General features: G+C 34.2%; 1 protein-coding gene across 4 annotated transcripts; it reads right to left on the bottom strand.

Annotated features, from left to right (window-relative positions):
• Positions 1-1,839: 1,839 nt before the first annotated feature.
• LOC137820803 (protein DYAD) lies at positions 1,840-5,726 on the bottom strand. 4 transcript variants are annotated; one of them, XM_068625057.1, is made up of 8 exons: positions 5,507-5,726; positions 4,079-4,384; positions 3,620-4,003; positions 3,479-3,536; positions 3,313-3,393; positions 2,678-2,970; positions 2,453-2,567; positions 1,840-2,358 (listed from the first exon to the last, which is right to left on the bottom strand). In XM_068625057.1, exons 2-8 carry the CDS (start codon positions 4,348-4,350, stop codon positions 2,263-2,265), a joined length of 1,299 nt encoding a protein of 432 aa, XP_068481158.1. In that variant the 5' UTR covers positions 4,351-4,384; positions 5,507-5,726; the 3' UTR covers positions 1,840-2,262. The 4 variants fall into 4 exon arrangements, with proteins under 4 accessions (XP_068481158.1, XP_068481156.1, XP_068481157.1 ...); XM_068625055.1 differs by having other exon boundaries at positions 3,313-3,396; XM_068625056.1 differs by having other exon boundaries at positions 3,313-3,396; positions 4,581-5,603.
• Positions 5,727-15,461: the final 9,735 nt, after the last annotated feature.

Below are 15,461 nucleotides of genomic sequence, written 5' to 3' on the forward strand. Positions count from 1 at the left end.
ATGGTTTTAAAAAAAATTAATTTGGTCCTATGTTTTTTTAGAATGTATTCAAATTGGTTATTTCCGTTAAATCTCAACTTACAGCGTCAAGTAATGCTTAGGTGACAGAGAGAGTTTATGTGGCAGAGAGAGGGCTTATGTGGCAGAGAGATGTGGGTTTCTCTTTCTCTTTTAACCCTGTCTTCAAGCTTACGAACGTCCAGGTTCTCGCTGTCGCCGTCAATCTCTGTCATGTCCACCGTCCTCACTCCCTGCCTTGCCTTCAGCCGCACCCCTCCACCGCCAACAGCCAATTCCACTTCTCCATCCTCGTGCACGTACTGGTTTACTTTTGACTTGGGTTGCTGGACCACTTCCTTGACTAGGACTCTCCCGTCAAATTCCTCCGTGAGCACGGCGCGTTGTTTACTTTGCGGGTCGCCGGAGCGAATAATTTGAGTCGGGTGCGACGCCATTTTTTCTCTCTTTCTTCTTGGCGTTGGTGCTGCTTTCTGCGTTTTTCTTCTTGAAAATGTCTTTCCAACGCTTGGACACAGTGGCGATGGCGGCGACGGCGAAAGTGGAGTCAGTTATAACTGGGGATAGTTTCGAGTCGAGTAGGTACTGTGGTTGGTGGGGTTTGTTTAGGAGGTGGAGAGGAAGGAGTACCTAAATTTAACTATTCAAAAGTAAATTAGTGTTGAAGAAGAGCTTTAATGACTCCAAATCTTCATGGATTGCTTGAAGGCTGATGTAGCTTAGTTGTGTGTGTTCTGGGGTAGTTTGAATTTGTTAATTCATTCTTAGTTTGAATCAAAAGCTGGTTTAATTCAAATCTTTTTGAAAAGAGTTAGTTGTTTTATCGTTTTAATCGATTGTTTCATACTTAAGGTTTTTGAAACTTGTTTTATCGATAAAACAACTGACTATTCTTTTAATCATCTTAACATATGCTTTAAATGATTTGACTTTTATAATAAATATTTTCAACGGTTAATTGTAGTATAAATGTTCTATTTTACACTCCTAGCATTAATTTTACAAGATTAGTTTATAAAATTAAGTTTTCTCCAAGATTGCTGAAGGCTTTGAATATTTCTCTAAGAGTGAAGTAGGACTTACTCTCTACTTTGATTTGATTTGTATTAGATGTGATCAATCATATTTCTTTTTTCATTTGTAATTCTGTAAGTACCACAAAATCAGAAGGTGTTATGATCACTTTTTTTATGGTTGTGTGTTTGTAATCTGGTTTTTGATTACTTAGTGAATATTCAGATATTTCTGAGAATTGGATGTAACTCTTGGTGATGAGAGTGAACCAGTATAACATTACTTGTGTGATTCTTTCTCTACCTTAACTTTTTCATATTTGTTTTTAGTTGTTTTTATACTCATAAAAACAACCGATTGAATCGCAAAAACAACCAGTTAAATTTCTAGAATTCAACTAATTTTTTTTTCTATCTTGTGTTCCTTCATTTCTTTAATTTTCTTCATACCTTCAATATTTGCGAAAAACGTTTAAAAATAATTCACGTCCCTCTTATTTAAGACCCTCAATTCTACCAAGGAAAACCTAAACCTTCATAAACTTGAAGGCAGCATTGAAAGAAAAAGAGAAACTCACATCTCTCCACCACATTAGCAATACTTGACACCATAAGCTAACAAAATTGGCCAATTAGGATACTTTTTAAAAAACATAGAACCAAATTGAATTTTTAAAAAATCATTATACTAAATTGAATATTGATCCTAAATGTAGAGATAAATAAAATAATTAAATCATTATTTAATATCCACTATAGCGAGAGAGGAAAGGTAAAGAAAGAAAATGTTTTGAAATTAAGAAGGATATGGTAGAAATTTTATATATTAATATTGCAATTTGTTCCCAAATAAGTACAGGTTCTCTAAGAAGATAGTTCCAGGTAATACGTTAAATACGGGTAAAGCCTACCTAAAAGACCTATATACTAAAGGAACTCATAATCTTACCCCCAAAGTCCAGAGAACAACCAATTTCAATTCCACTGAAGACCTACCTTAAGTCATAACCAAGTATACTGTAAAAGGCCAGTCAGACATATCAACAATTTGCAGCTCGGCCAGCAGGGCGAGACTCAACCTCTTCTGTGAACTTAGTGGTTGGCATAGATTTTCAGGATCAGATTGTTAATGCTGTACAATATCTAAACTCTACCAGTTTTAAGAGTAACAAAAACATGAACGAAACGGTGGTTATAATCCTATCCTAGCCTTGATACTTTGGAGTGATGCCTACTTCATTGCCAGCATACCATATACAGTATTTGACACCTCCATCAGCTGTTGTTCCATTTTTTCTTTCCATTTGTATAAATCCATAAACATTTCCTGTGAGAAAAAAATACATATTTAAGACATTGTGCTCAAATAAATACAAATTTTAAAAATATTACAAGTGGCTTGTACACACTGTCACCATCACCTGAAACATAATCAATGAGTTGTCAAGGTCTGACTTCGAATTAACAGTTGTAGAAGAATCGGGGGTCACATTGGGTTGATCTTCTAGTTTAACAGGTTCCAGCTCCAGCACATCGCTATTATTTTGAGGGGAAAAATGAGGAATACTAGAACAAAAGTACTAATATTTTCCCCTCCTGGGACTTCCATTTCAAAAGAGTAGAAAGAGAGAATAAGATTGACTTACCTCTTCTTAGTCAGTTCCTCATTGAGTGGCTGTGTTGGTATGGCTGTGTTGGGATCTTCAGGTATAACCTCTTGTGGGACATTAAGTAGTTCTGGATTCCCAATCCAAGTTGCAAATGCATCTTCCTGAATATTGTCTAGGTTGGTGCTTTCTATCCAATCTTTCCACCTTTCTGAAGGAGGACTAAAAGTGGTGCACTCCCTAGATGCTTGAAGATCATTCAATTTATTAGTAATTTCCCCAAGTTGTTGCTCAACTTTAGTTTTCCAAATCATCAATTCACCATACTTCCCCTGTCAATATATGAACTACAGTGAGCCAGCGGTCACATCTTCAGCATCATCATAAACAGCAACCGCCTTATCTAAATAGACAAGTTCGACTACATGATTTATTATACAACATTGGGCTTAGTTAAAAAACTAAATTATCATGAATACTATTCACCATGAGATCCCATTACATAATTTCCTCTTAGGCTCTATCTACCCCTTTTCACAGGGCTAAAACCCTTACGTGAGCTAGAGATCACTTAAGTGAAGAAATCAATCAACTAAAGAAAACATTCAATAAGAAATGAATCCTATTAAATCTTACAAGGATGAAAAAGTTATAGTAATATACTTCCTAGATACCTGCACACCCTTCAAAGAATTAATGATTTCAGTAAGGCGATGGTCAGTCATAGCTTTCCACTTCACAAAATCCTTGTAGGTCTCCTGCCATGGCAACTCAACACTAAAAATCACAGTACATTAAGAGACAGCAAACAATCGGATTAATAAATTATTTAACATTCACCTCCATCATATTAATATCACTTTTTTCTTCCTTCATGGAAATGAGCTCACGCATATCTCTGCAATACAAATAAAATCATTAAAGAAAATAGAATAGCATCCATACAAAATTATTTAGATATTCAGCTTCCAAGTCCAATACTTCTTCATTTGCGCCAATTCTATTTTAAGCTGTTTCAATTCACCAGAAGAATCAGTATTCTGAGAGGGTGCACTGCCTGCCCTATATGTAGATGGTGGTATCCAGTAAGGGTCCTGCACACCAGCCTCCTGGCGCACCTTGTCCAAGTCAGCACTCTCTAACCAATACTCCATGATTCCATTGGTGTTGAACCATCTTCGGAATCGCTCAGTACCTCCAGGTGCCACTTTACCATCAATGTGCTTCAGTAAGTGGTCTAAAAGTCCAGTATCACCAATGTGTTTGCGAGCAGCCAATCTTAGTGCAGGTCGGGTTATTGGGTTATCAAATGTCGCCCCTTCAGACTTTAGTACCTCCCACATGTTTTGCTCAGCCAACTGATACCTACATTACATGATATTACATTTTTATATGACAGAAAAAAGGAAGAGTACACAAAGAATATCACATTTTCTTTACCTCTCAGCTGACCATCTATCCCTACTTTCATTCTTCTTCTTTTTAATCTTACTACTGCTTTGCTTCCCACATGACTCTCCCTTCACCTCTTTAAGCTGACTAAGGCTAAGGCGTTTCCTTTTCTTAATTTCTGGCACAAAGGCAGGTTCAGCTTTGACGATTTTTTCTTCTTCATCGTTTGAATCGTCTCCCTTAGAAGTATCAGAAGGAGTTCCATCTTCCTCATGCCCACTAATGAACATGGCTCGATGATGAGCACCCCACGGTTCCATTCCTTCAGCTGAGTCCTAATTGTCCTCACAAATTCTGTACACTCCAAAAGAAGCACATATGGATCTTGAGTGCAATCAAACACAATATATACACATAACAAATTTAAGAAAACAACTCAAATGCTTGGTTTTGGATGACATGTAATTTAATCTTAAAATCTTAAATTCCTCATTATACGGCATCATGATTAACAAGTACAAAAAAGTACGATTATAAACAAAATTCGTACAGCATTAACCCGCTGTTTCATATATATCCAAGAGCGGTGAAGCAACAGACCCACAGACAGCAAGTTCTACATGACATGGTGCTAGTTTCACCGAAAGCCAGTCTTCATTCACTGAAAGGCTTTCGTTCATCCAGGGCCCCAGAGCACAAGAAAATGAACTTAGCTTGCCATTAGTGGGCGTGACCAAGAGCTCATATGGACCGTACTGTACTACAAAATTATCCAATCTAAAAAAAATGACTTGGATAAATTATTTTTCAAAAAATATTCAATCAGACCACAAAAATCGGAGCAATTTCACCTCAAGATTTGTCTTGCTAATGAACCATTAAATCCCCCAATGTGAATATTACCCAGTGATTCTTGAACTACCAATACAGGTAAGGTTCACAATCAAAGTCCATTATGACGAAGCAAGTAGAAAACTCAAACATACCGAATAGTTCATAACGTTAAAGAACACCACCAAAAGTTCTATTTAAAAGAAAATCCCACTTTAGAACATTGGACACACGCAAGTAGCCAAAAAAGCCATTCCAACTGTTACATTACATACCACGAGAAAAAACACAGTTAACAAACCCTAGAATCAAGATCCCTCGCTCTAATCGCCGTCACCCAGTAACCCTAGCAACGAAACGGGTCACTGAAACCCAAACTAAAAACTAAACGTTTAATATCACCAAAAACATTGGCATCAGAAGCAAATCTGAGAACGCAAAACCCACATAAACCCTCAAGAAAATCGGTAAAAAGCCGTCCGATTCCGGAAGAATGCTATGAGATTAGGGCAACGGAAAAGCGAAACCCCCAATTGAGAAGAAAGAGGAGGAAAACCTAAGAATCGGAGGTGCGAAACGCAAATTGAGAAAAAGAAGGTAAAAGAAAGAAAGAAAGAAAGAAGAGAAGAAAGCAGGAAAGCGTACCAATGGGTGCATAAACGAAAGGTTGAAAGCGCGAAAAAGAGAGAATGTGCGACCAAACGAAACGAAACGAAGAAAACCCAAACACAACCAAACCCGTGCCTGCCGCTTCAAATAACGTTATTTACTCTTTGTTCTGTACTCTCTGCTTTTTACTTTTTTTATTTTACTTTCTCTCTCTCTCCCTCTCCCTCTCCCTCTCCCTCTCTTAAGTTACCAAGCTAAACCCTAACCGCCAAAACCCTCAAATCATATTATTCGCTAATTATTATTAAATTATTGTTTTTAATAAGAATTTTGGGTCCCACTCTTGGGCTTTTGCCCTTCAATTCCCACCTCTTCCATACTTCTTTCACTTGGAATTTATTAACCATTTCTCTTTTTTTTTTCCTCATATACATTTATAAATAAACTACATAATTTCATAATTAAAGATTGTAATATAAATTTAATACCCTATTTTAATAATTGTAAGGAAAATATAATCAAAACTAAAAATACCCTTTTCAATAAATATATTTGATAGTAATCTTTGATTTTAAATATATAATTTTTATTTAAATATAATAAACGTTTAGATCTCGATTCTTTATATTCAATCTAAAATATAAATTAACTTATAAAATTCTGTTAAAAAAATCAATTTTATATTCTTTTTATTGATTCGTTTCAATACCCATATGTTCCAAACTACCCAAAGACCACATCGAAAAACAGAACCGATCAAGTTGCTAACAGACGTTCCAATCCAAGGGACAAAAAACAATAGCTCAACATATGAACATCCACAATAATGTGGATCCATCATTAAATGTTAAAAAGGATTGAAAAGGAAAAAAAAGGCACAATAATAGAAATCATTGAAAAAGTTAAACAACTTTCCCCATTTCTATTGAACTCTAATTTAAAGGTAAGTAAATCAGATAAAGTGAAAGGGGAAGAAAATAAGGGTAAGGAAATTGTCTTGAATGAAAAAGAAGAAGTTATGACCAATGGATGAAGGTGTAGAATCAAAATGAAGAAAACACCATAATTTTTACATGCAAGGATAGAAAGTGACGACTGTAGTATTCATGCATGAACCAAACTCATGCAGTTACACAGCTATGAGGTCATGAAATCTCTCTCAATGAAAAATAAGGTTTTATCCAATATTTTGTAACTTTAAAACAATAATGGCCATTGAGCAAGTAAGGCCAAATTGGTTCTGTTTGTGGATGAAACTTCACCACTAAATTCAGCAAAAAGAAGTATTGATGCAAGAAGGAATGGAGGAGGAAAACCATAATTGGAAGGTTAGTTGAGAAAAGCTTCATTGAATAGATTGTTGACATGTTTATTGTATTATTTGGGGATGGTAACGTGAGATATGTTACGTACATAGCTTGCACATCTTCCTGCTGCCATAATTTTTTTTTAATTTTTTATTGTTGTATAAAATTATTTATATGTTGAATAATATTAAATATTTGCATTCATAATTTTATTAAAAAGTGAATTTTAAGTTTAACTCGACCTTATGAGATCGATGTGAGATCTCCATCACACTCATCTTACGTCAAAATCCTCCAACTCGTACGTTGGAATATATAACTATACATTTATGATTGGTATGATAGTTGTCCGACAGCGGGTGACCTTATAAACTCAACAAATTCTCTTTAGGATAAACTTTAGATGACTTTGATATCATATTAAAAAGTGAATTTATGCCTAACTCAATCTTAAAAAATCGTGTACACACTTATATATTATAAAAAGTCTTTATATGGATCTCCAAAACATTTAACAATACTTTGTATTTATAAATATAAATATAATTTTTATTTCATAACTTATGTTAATATATTTTCTTTTCATAGGATTTTTCTTTATTTTCGTAAATAATTACTTTTTAATTTTTTTTTCTAAATATTGTATTTGGAGTCAATTCTTGTTTATATAAAATATTTAAATTTGATATTAAAAACTTTTTTAAGGACTTTGTTAATTTATTTTTTTAATATTTTTTAATTTGTGTTGTTTAACTACAACTTTATGATTTGACTAATTCTTCTTGCACCACATCAATTCAAATTTGCACCCAACACAGAACATATTTATTTTGTCCTTACTCACTTAAAAGACCTCTTAGGGTTCATTAAGGCACACTTGAAATCCCCCACTTGAACCCCCATTGATACTGGTGCAGGGCGGCGATCTCAGAGAAGAAAGTGTCATCGAAGAAGAAGTGTGTGGTAGTGATTGTCCTGCTTCAGTGGTGTTAGTTGGTTGTGCTCATCGGAGAAGGCAGTGTGCTCATTGGAGAAGAAGGTCAGTTTTTCGTGAAACTGGTGCACCCCAAATATGTATATCCGAAAGTGGATTTTTTTGGGTAAGTTGTATTTGGATGTTGAAATCCAGAAGTTTCCCAGATGTTGTGGTCCGGAAGCAAAAAGTAAGTGTGACAGGTTTGTGGATTTGGATATCCGAAAATATCCCGGATATGATAATTGGGAAGCCAATGCTTAGTGAGTGTTCTGAATACATAAATCCAAAAGTGTGTTTCAGATATCATAATTTGGAAGTGATTTCTACACTGCGTGTGTGTGTGTGTGTTTTTTTTTTCCATTTAAGGCCATTTTATGAAATTCTTAGGAACATGGTGAGGGCTAGAGAAGGATCTTCTAGTGTGGACCGTGTGCGACCAACTGCATCTATGAGAAGAGAGCGTAGTGATCCTAGTAATTCAGTTGCAAATGAGGATTTCAAAGAGAATATTGAACAAAAAGAAGTGGAAATTGATGATGAAGGTTATCTAGGAGGGTCAGTGGATAAGTCGTTACTGATTAATTAAGAAGATCATGTGGCGAGACAGTTATAAAATGGTTTGGTAAGTAATGAACATTTTATATGACTGGTTAATTGAGTGTCTTATGTATGTATTTGTAGATTATTATAGGATTGTGGTGAGCTTAAAGTCATTTCTCATGGGAGAAAGGTGAATAAGTTAGGAGCATCACATGAGCACATAGAGGTTGCAGTAGATATGTCTGGCTCAGGTGGTCTCATTCATGCAAGTTAAGAATTTAGACATAGGATTTCTTTGTGCTTTCATAGAGAGGTGGCATGCAGAGACAAACACATTTCATTTACCTATTGGAGAGATGACCATCACTCTTGATGATGTGTCAAATTTTTTGCATCTGCCCATTGTTTGGAAATTTTATATGCACTGCAGATGGGACAAATGACTTGTTGGTAGAATCCCTACGTGTTGACCGTGGAGTTGCAACTGAAGAGACACGACATTGTAGGGGAGCTCATGTGCGCCTCAGTTAGTTGAGAGATGTGTACGAGGAAGCATGCTCAAAGGGGCAATGGATAGCTGTCAGAGCATATTTGTTTCACCTTGTTGGTTGCACCATCTTCGCTGACAAGAGTGCTACTTTAGTGAGTGTGATATACCTGGGATTTTTGGTTGATTTGAGGCTGACTGGGGGATATGCTTGGGCGGGAACTGCGTTAACCCATATGTATGAGCAAATATTAGATTGTAGCTACGCAAAGACTAGGCAACTAGCTGGTTATGCGACTTTGTTGCAATGTTGGATTTATGAGCATTTTCCATCTATAGGCACGAGATGTATAAACCAAGGAAAGTTACTTCAGTTACAGTTGTGCAGTTGCAGCTAGATACAATCACACTACCTGGCATTCGGTTTTCCCCATACTACATGCATAGGGAATAATGTCCATTTGAGTGGATATCCTTATTCTCAACTTAAAAGTTGGAAATTATGGCACTTGTCTGAGTGTGTTCTTTGTCAATATGGATATGTGTAGAGGATCCCTTGCCTTTAGTTAAAGATGATGATCTCACTACAAATGAAGTGGACTGACGATGGTTACATTTCAATGATTATGTCATACAGGATATGTACTTAGCACCTTATCATGGCACCTGCTTTGAACAGTATGTGGAGTGGTTTCGATCGGTATCACATTCATATGTCATTAACATGGCTGAGGATGATCGTGTTGAAGTCATACCCTCAGAAGCACCTGCCCACAAACCAATTGCAATGCATCCTTGGGAGACACATCCTGAACATCCTGCTCTAGTATGTATGAACCATTAATAATTTCTTTATTTGTGTTGATTTGTGTAGATAATTTTTTTATCTGTGTTGATTTGTGTTGTAGGGTATTTGTCGTAGAATTACATAAACATTACAACCATTACTTAATGATGGTGATTTGGTGGAGGACAACCCTATGTGGGAAGGAATAAAAGCAGCCTTGATGTTAGCACGAGGAGCAACGAATGATAGAGTTGTGTATGTCAGGAGGCATTCGCGTAGGAATGAATGATATATTTTGCATGTATTAGGGCAATTGGAATAGTTGTAATATTTTCATCCATGAACGTTCTTGTTTGAACTTTAACTATGAATTCATTTTTTTAATGTCTATAGGTTTATGCTTAAGTATATTTGGTGCGTGATTTTGCTTATATTCTTTAAATTGGTTTTGTTATTTAAATTTGTCCATTCAAAGTACCACAAATCATCACAATGTGAAATATGTAGGCATTGGTGTGAAATCCAAACAATTAAATCCATAATCACAAATATGCTTTCCGGATATGGAAATCCGTAGGCACATGTATGCATTCTAGATATGTAAATCTGTAGGCATTCTTATGGCTTCCAGATAATGATATATGTAGGCATTGATGTGTGCTTTGGATAATGGAATCCGTAACCATGTAAATGGCTTCCAGATCATCTAATTCGTAAGCTTTAAAATGCCATGCAAGTACAAAGTTATAATGATCCTTTAAACTTCATTTATCATATACTTATTCTAATTCGAAAAAAATCCTTAAACATCAACAATGAAGTCTCTATTACAAATGTTATAATTACAAACATGTATCATTACAGATATTTTCTAATGGACATTATTTGTGTAAAAACTTGTATCCAACTAGTGTAGTATGATGACCAAATTGGGCCGTTGGATAACAATGTGTTGCCCACAATATATTTGTCGGTGGAATTGGACAACCATCTTTCGGCTTCTCCTATAAAAGTTATCAATATAAGTTACATAACATTTAAGTTGGTCACTGAAATAAGTTCGTATAAGTTTTGAGTTATGACATACATGAACAAAATGATTTCCATGCACGTGCCCAATTGAAACTATTTGATGGTGAGTCAAATTACTTGGTGCTTGGGTTCTCAAAAGAAAAATAGTGGATGTTTGTATCAAAGACAATGACTCAAAAATCACATTATACCGATTAACAATAATATATCACATGTCTCGAATTGTCATCCAGTTATTTGTTCATGCCTGCAAGTACAAAGTGCGAATGAAGTTAAATCACTAAAGCAAATACAAAGTGCAAATGAAAGGGTGTCATTGATTGGTACCATTAACATGCGATCAACAAGCAGTGACTTCTTCAAAGATTCATATCGTTCATCACCACCAAACAGTTCAACATATTCTTGCCTCCATTCACTGAGTTCTTTTAACAAATTCATTCGAACAACAACCCATGACTCCTCTCCCATACCCAATTCGATAGCAACAACATTGTATCATCAATGGCCATCAGCCTCAACATTGACAACATGAAGAATGTATGGGTGATACCCTACAGGGAACTAATCAGGCAAAGGAATGGATTGTGCTGGAAGAATTTGTGGTATGTGTCCTTCACTAGAATTTTTACTCGAACAACTATCATGTTGTGAGTGTATGAAATCCACATGTTCAAAATAAGAAAGGATTCATTTAGTTGATCTCATGAATTTGGTAGGATGAGCCTTTATAACACCTTTTGTTTTGACCTTATCATGTGGTGCGTAGATAAATGTCTTATCTGGAAAGGCAATCTCTTGCAATTTAGTTTTGATGTTAACCTTACCTACAACGTCGACCTCTTTAAAGCACTTTGAGATGACCTCAAACTCTTTCTCAATTGACAACTCATATGAGTAATGTTTAGTTGCAATATCTTCAAAGCTTAATTGAGTCCATCTACATGCAATAGTTTAAGTGGTATGCTACCCACACTAAATGAAGCCAATTGACACACACACAGAGAAGACCACGAGTAATGTAAGAGTACAACCACCACAACTATTTTTATCAAAGCCCACAAATTTAACTCTAACAAGCTCTTCGACAATAAGGTTTAAAGCATATTTAGACACATCTCCAACCAAATTTTTGTATGCTATAACCTTAAGAAGGTGATGCACAATATACAAACTAGTTCCAAAACTGCTTAGACAAAAAGTTGGGATAACAAAACTCTAGTATTCAATTTTCCTGAAGTAGTTCACGGTTTAAACATTTTTTTTTATCTTAATTGGTTTTTGCATCTATCCGTTATTAACTATTTACTTTCTCATCCTAACATTAATAAATGTCCCACACTTCAATTCCATTTCTCAGTAAGATTGTACCCACTAAGGAAAGAGTCAAGAGAGTTACATTTCTCTCTTACTACCTATAATTTTTTTTCAAATAGGATGAACCTAGGTGGACATGAATTGATTTCCACTTTTTTTCTCATTTTTCTAAAGGAGAAGTCAAAATTCTACAAATTGGTTTTTCTAAACCAAAATTGTTGGGATTCACATTATATGATATAGAATTATATTTAAACACCGGTTAATACAAATTTAGATAAATATTTTCACAGTTTGTTTTAAATAATTCATTTAAGTAGTTTTTTTGCTATACAATTATATTGAGACACCAGTTAATTCAATTTTAAATAAATATTTTCACAGTTGGTTTCTTTGAATCAAAACTTTTATACCATGATTTACTATTAACTAGGTTTTTGAATAGAAGTATCCAAATATAAATCACATAACTTTAAAATTTTTACTTAACAATATTTGTACAAACATTTACTAGAATGCAAACCTACAATTTAAGAGAAGCAATAACACATGAGTCGTTATTAACACTTCTCCCAAAATGTGGAGCAGTGCTTTGGGGAACTTGCTATAAAGGTACAATTTAGAAGTTTGCTTTAATGTTATTTCTATCATATGCATAACACAACTTTCCAATTAATTGATAGTAGCGTCATGAAGAAACCTAATCTTAAACATTTGTTTGAAAAACAAAAATACTCAAGTGTTTGACTATACCAAGTACTTAATTAATTATTGGAAGATGTATGTTATGGGATGGTATTTTCAACGAGTGAATTGTATATTTGTTTTGTTTTACTTGTTATGAAAAATGTGACACTATTTTGTACATAATTGAAGCCCCCAATCTTTTGAATTGATAAGAAAAATGTTATATAAATAATTACAAATATCACCTTACAAGTTGATTTTATAAGGTTGAGTAAGACTTACGTTTCCTTTCTCATAGATTACATATAAAGGATGAAGACAACTTAAATATTTGTCACTTTCAATTGTCACTTTAATAATTGTTAATAAGTGTGGCTATTGTCACTTTCAATTGGCTATTCATATCCCACGCAACTCACTTTCCATTAATAGTTTTTAATGTAGTTCATAGAATATAAAGAATTGTTATTAAAAGTATTTAGTGAAGTATGAATGAGTAGTTTGTTGGAATTCCAATATTCCCACCTTTGTTTACTTGCCAAAAATGAAATTGATTGAAAAAGTGCCAAAGTACTTGGGTGTTTGAGATTCCTCCATTTACACTGAACAAAAGCTTTTTTATGTTTTGATGACCAAAAAATAAAAGAAGAATAATATTGATAGCATCCTCTTCATCCAGTTGGAATTTCCTTAAACATAGGTTGGAGTTGCCGAAAGCAAAAGAAGGAGATGAATCAAAGAGATCTCCATTTGAGCCATGGTTTCCTTGGAGCTGCCGTGAGGTGTGGGGAGAGTGATTGGTGAGGCCAAATCACTTGGAGAAAGTGAGAAGAGACTAAAAGGTGTCTATCCTAGAGAGGCTAGACAAAAGAGAGTTATATGCTTGTAATTTGACAGCATAACACTCATATATTTGATCTCCCTTTTCATGAGCCAAACACCTCAATATATAGGAGAGAGGGTCGACCAAGAGCCACAAGAAATTGGTGGGAAAATTCAAACAAAAAAGCTTTCAAAGTTGGCACCTAGAGCAAGTCACATGACAAGTGTGACAAGGTGTCATTCGTGTGCCTAATTAGGTTTAACGACCAACCTAGGGTTTAATGTGGGTTGTAATTAAGCCTGATTATACCCTATGTAGGTTTTAGAAACCCAACCCTAACTCTAACATACTCAAGGCCAAAATACAAGTCAAAAATCCTATTCTACTTTTAAGAAAAATAAATAAATCTTACTCTAAAAATTACACTAGGTTATGACATCTTCAAACATGTATAAGAGAGTGTCTCTGCCATCTGTAACAGAGTCTCAATCTTCTTGAATTCTTCTGGTCATTGTCCTAATAGTTGGTTCCGAGCTAAGGCCTCTGCCATGAAGTATCCCTTAATGCCTAAATATCCTTCTTTAGACTTACATGTCTAAGAAATTTCAATGTTTTTGTCTTATCAAATTCACAACCAAGTTGCCAATTAATTTCAGTGTTATGCCTTTGTGTTTTATGTTGTGTTCCTAAATCTTATATTTATTTCTAATATACTTTGTCAACTGGATGATTTGTGTGCAAAACTATATCAGTCTGAAAAAATAGTTTTATGTTTCCCATATATATATATTTCAATAGGATGGTTACTACTTGATAATATCAATTATGTTAATTATGTTAAGTATAAAGATGTTATATCTTGTCCATTGGTTTATTTATCTCTATAAATATGATGTTTCTAACCTTGAGGTCATTTCCTCTAACATATTTGGATCTTGCTTTAACTAAAAAGGTGTTCAAAAAGGCATCTACAAAGGAGATAACTTTGACATCACATGCCATTGGTAATGTTTAATGTTGCATCCGAATAACAATATAATTAAACATATAATTTGATTATTTTGTAGGTTTGTTGGCATTGACTATTGGATGTGGTGATAATCATTTATAGAAAATATTTGAGGAAAGTGATTGTCCTATTGACAAAAATTCCTCCGTAAGTATTAACAAGATATAGATTAGATTACTTTGTTGTTATTGTAGCTTTTGTTCTCTCTGTTGTAAATTGGAGGCCTCAGACCAAACCCATTGGACAAGAAGTTAGTTTTCTATTATGTTTCTGCTTTCTTGTTATTCATTAAAAACAATGATTCTTAATCTTATCTCTTCAATAATGCCATTTACTTTTATAGCTGTTGGAATGCTTGACTATAATCACTTTTGTTAATGGACATTAATTTTACATATACACTTAACTTTATTTCTATTTTGCTTATCAATTCAAAGTGTTGCGCAACACTGTGTACAGAATAGTGGACAAAACTATGTTAAAAAAAATAATTCAAGACAAATTTTTCTCAATTCGCATATTGATTCAAAACCCTAATAAAAGAAGAATGCTATACTGATAAAAAAAAATGCTCAACGAAGAGAATGCGTACCAGGGAAACAACGGAGACCATCACAAAAAAGAACGACCCAAAACTATTTATGGGACATAAAGACAAATAAACGACCACTATATAAGAAGCTAGAAAGCAAGGACAATAGTAAGGAAATAAAAAGGAACAACATTAAAAAAATGAAGTAAGAAATCCAAACTGCACCATTTGTGTACATTTTCATCACGATATCAAGTTGCCTATGTCACACGGAAATGTACGCTCATTATTTTCCTACATAATGTTGGTGTTGCATTATAGTTTTTTCATCACCTTTTTTAAAATCGGATTAAAATCACATTTTTTTAAACTAGAAAAATGAAAATAAATTTTCAATTTGAGAACAAATGATATAAGAACATATTTTTTTTTAAATAGTAATAATAATAATAATATTATTATTATTATTATAGAGATAGGAGTATTGATTTTAT

Source organism: Phaseolus vulgaris, chromosome 9 (assembly GCF_000499845.2).
Source record: "Phaseolus vulgaris cultivar G19833 chromosome 9, P. vulgaris v2.0, whole genome shotgun sequence".
In the NCBI taxonomy this organism is placed as follows: Eukaryota; Viridiplantae; Streptophyta; class Magnoliopsida; order Fabales; family Fabaceae; genus Phaseolus; species Phaseolus vulgaris.

Excerpts from the sequence above, each read along its gene's own strand:
- LOC137820803 (XM_068625055.1), bottom strand. The coding sequence starts at position 4,350 with ATGGAACCGTGGGGTGCTCATCATCGAGCCATGTTCATTAGTGGGCAT. Across the intron at positions 4,004-4,078 it reads GATAGATGGTCAGCTGAGAG|GTATCAGTTGGCTGAGCAAA; the intron begins GTAAAGAAAATG and ends CATGTAATGTAG. Across the intron at positions 2,971-3,312 it reads ATTCTTTGAAGGGTGTGCAG|GGGAAGTATGGTGAATTGAT; the intron begins GTATCTAGGAAG and ends ATATATTGACAG.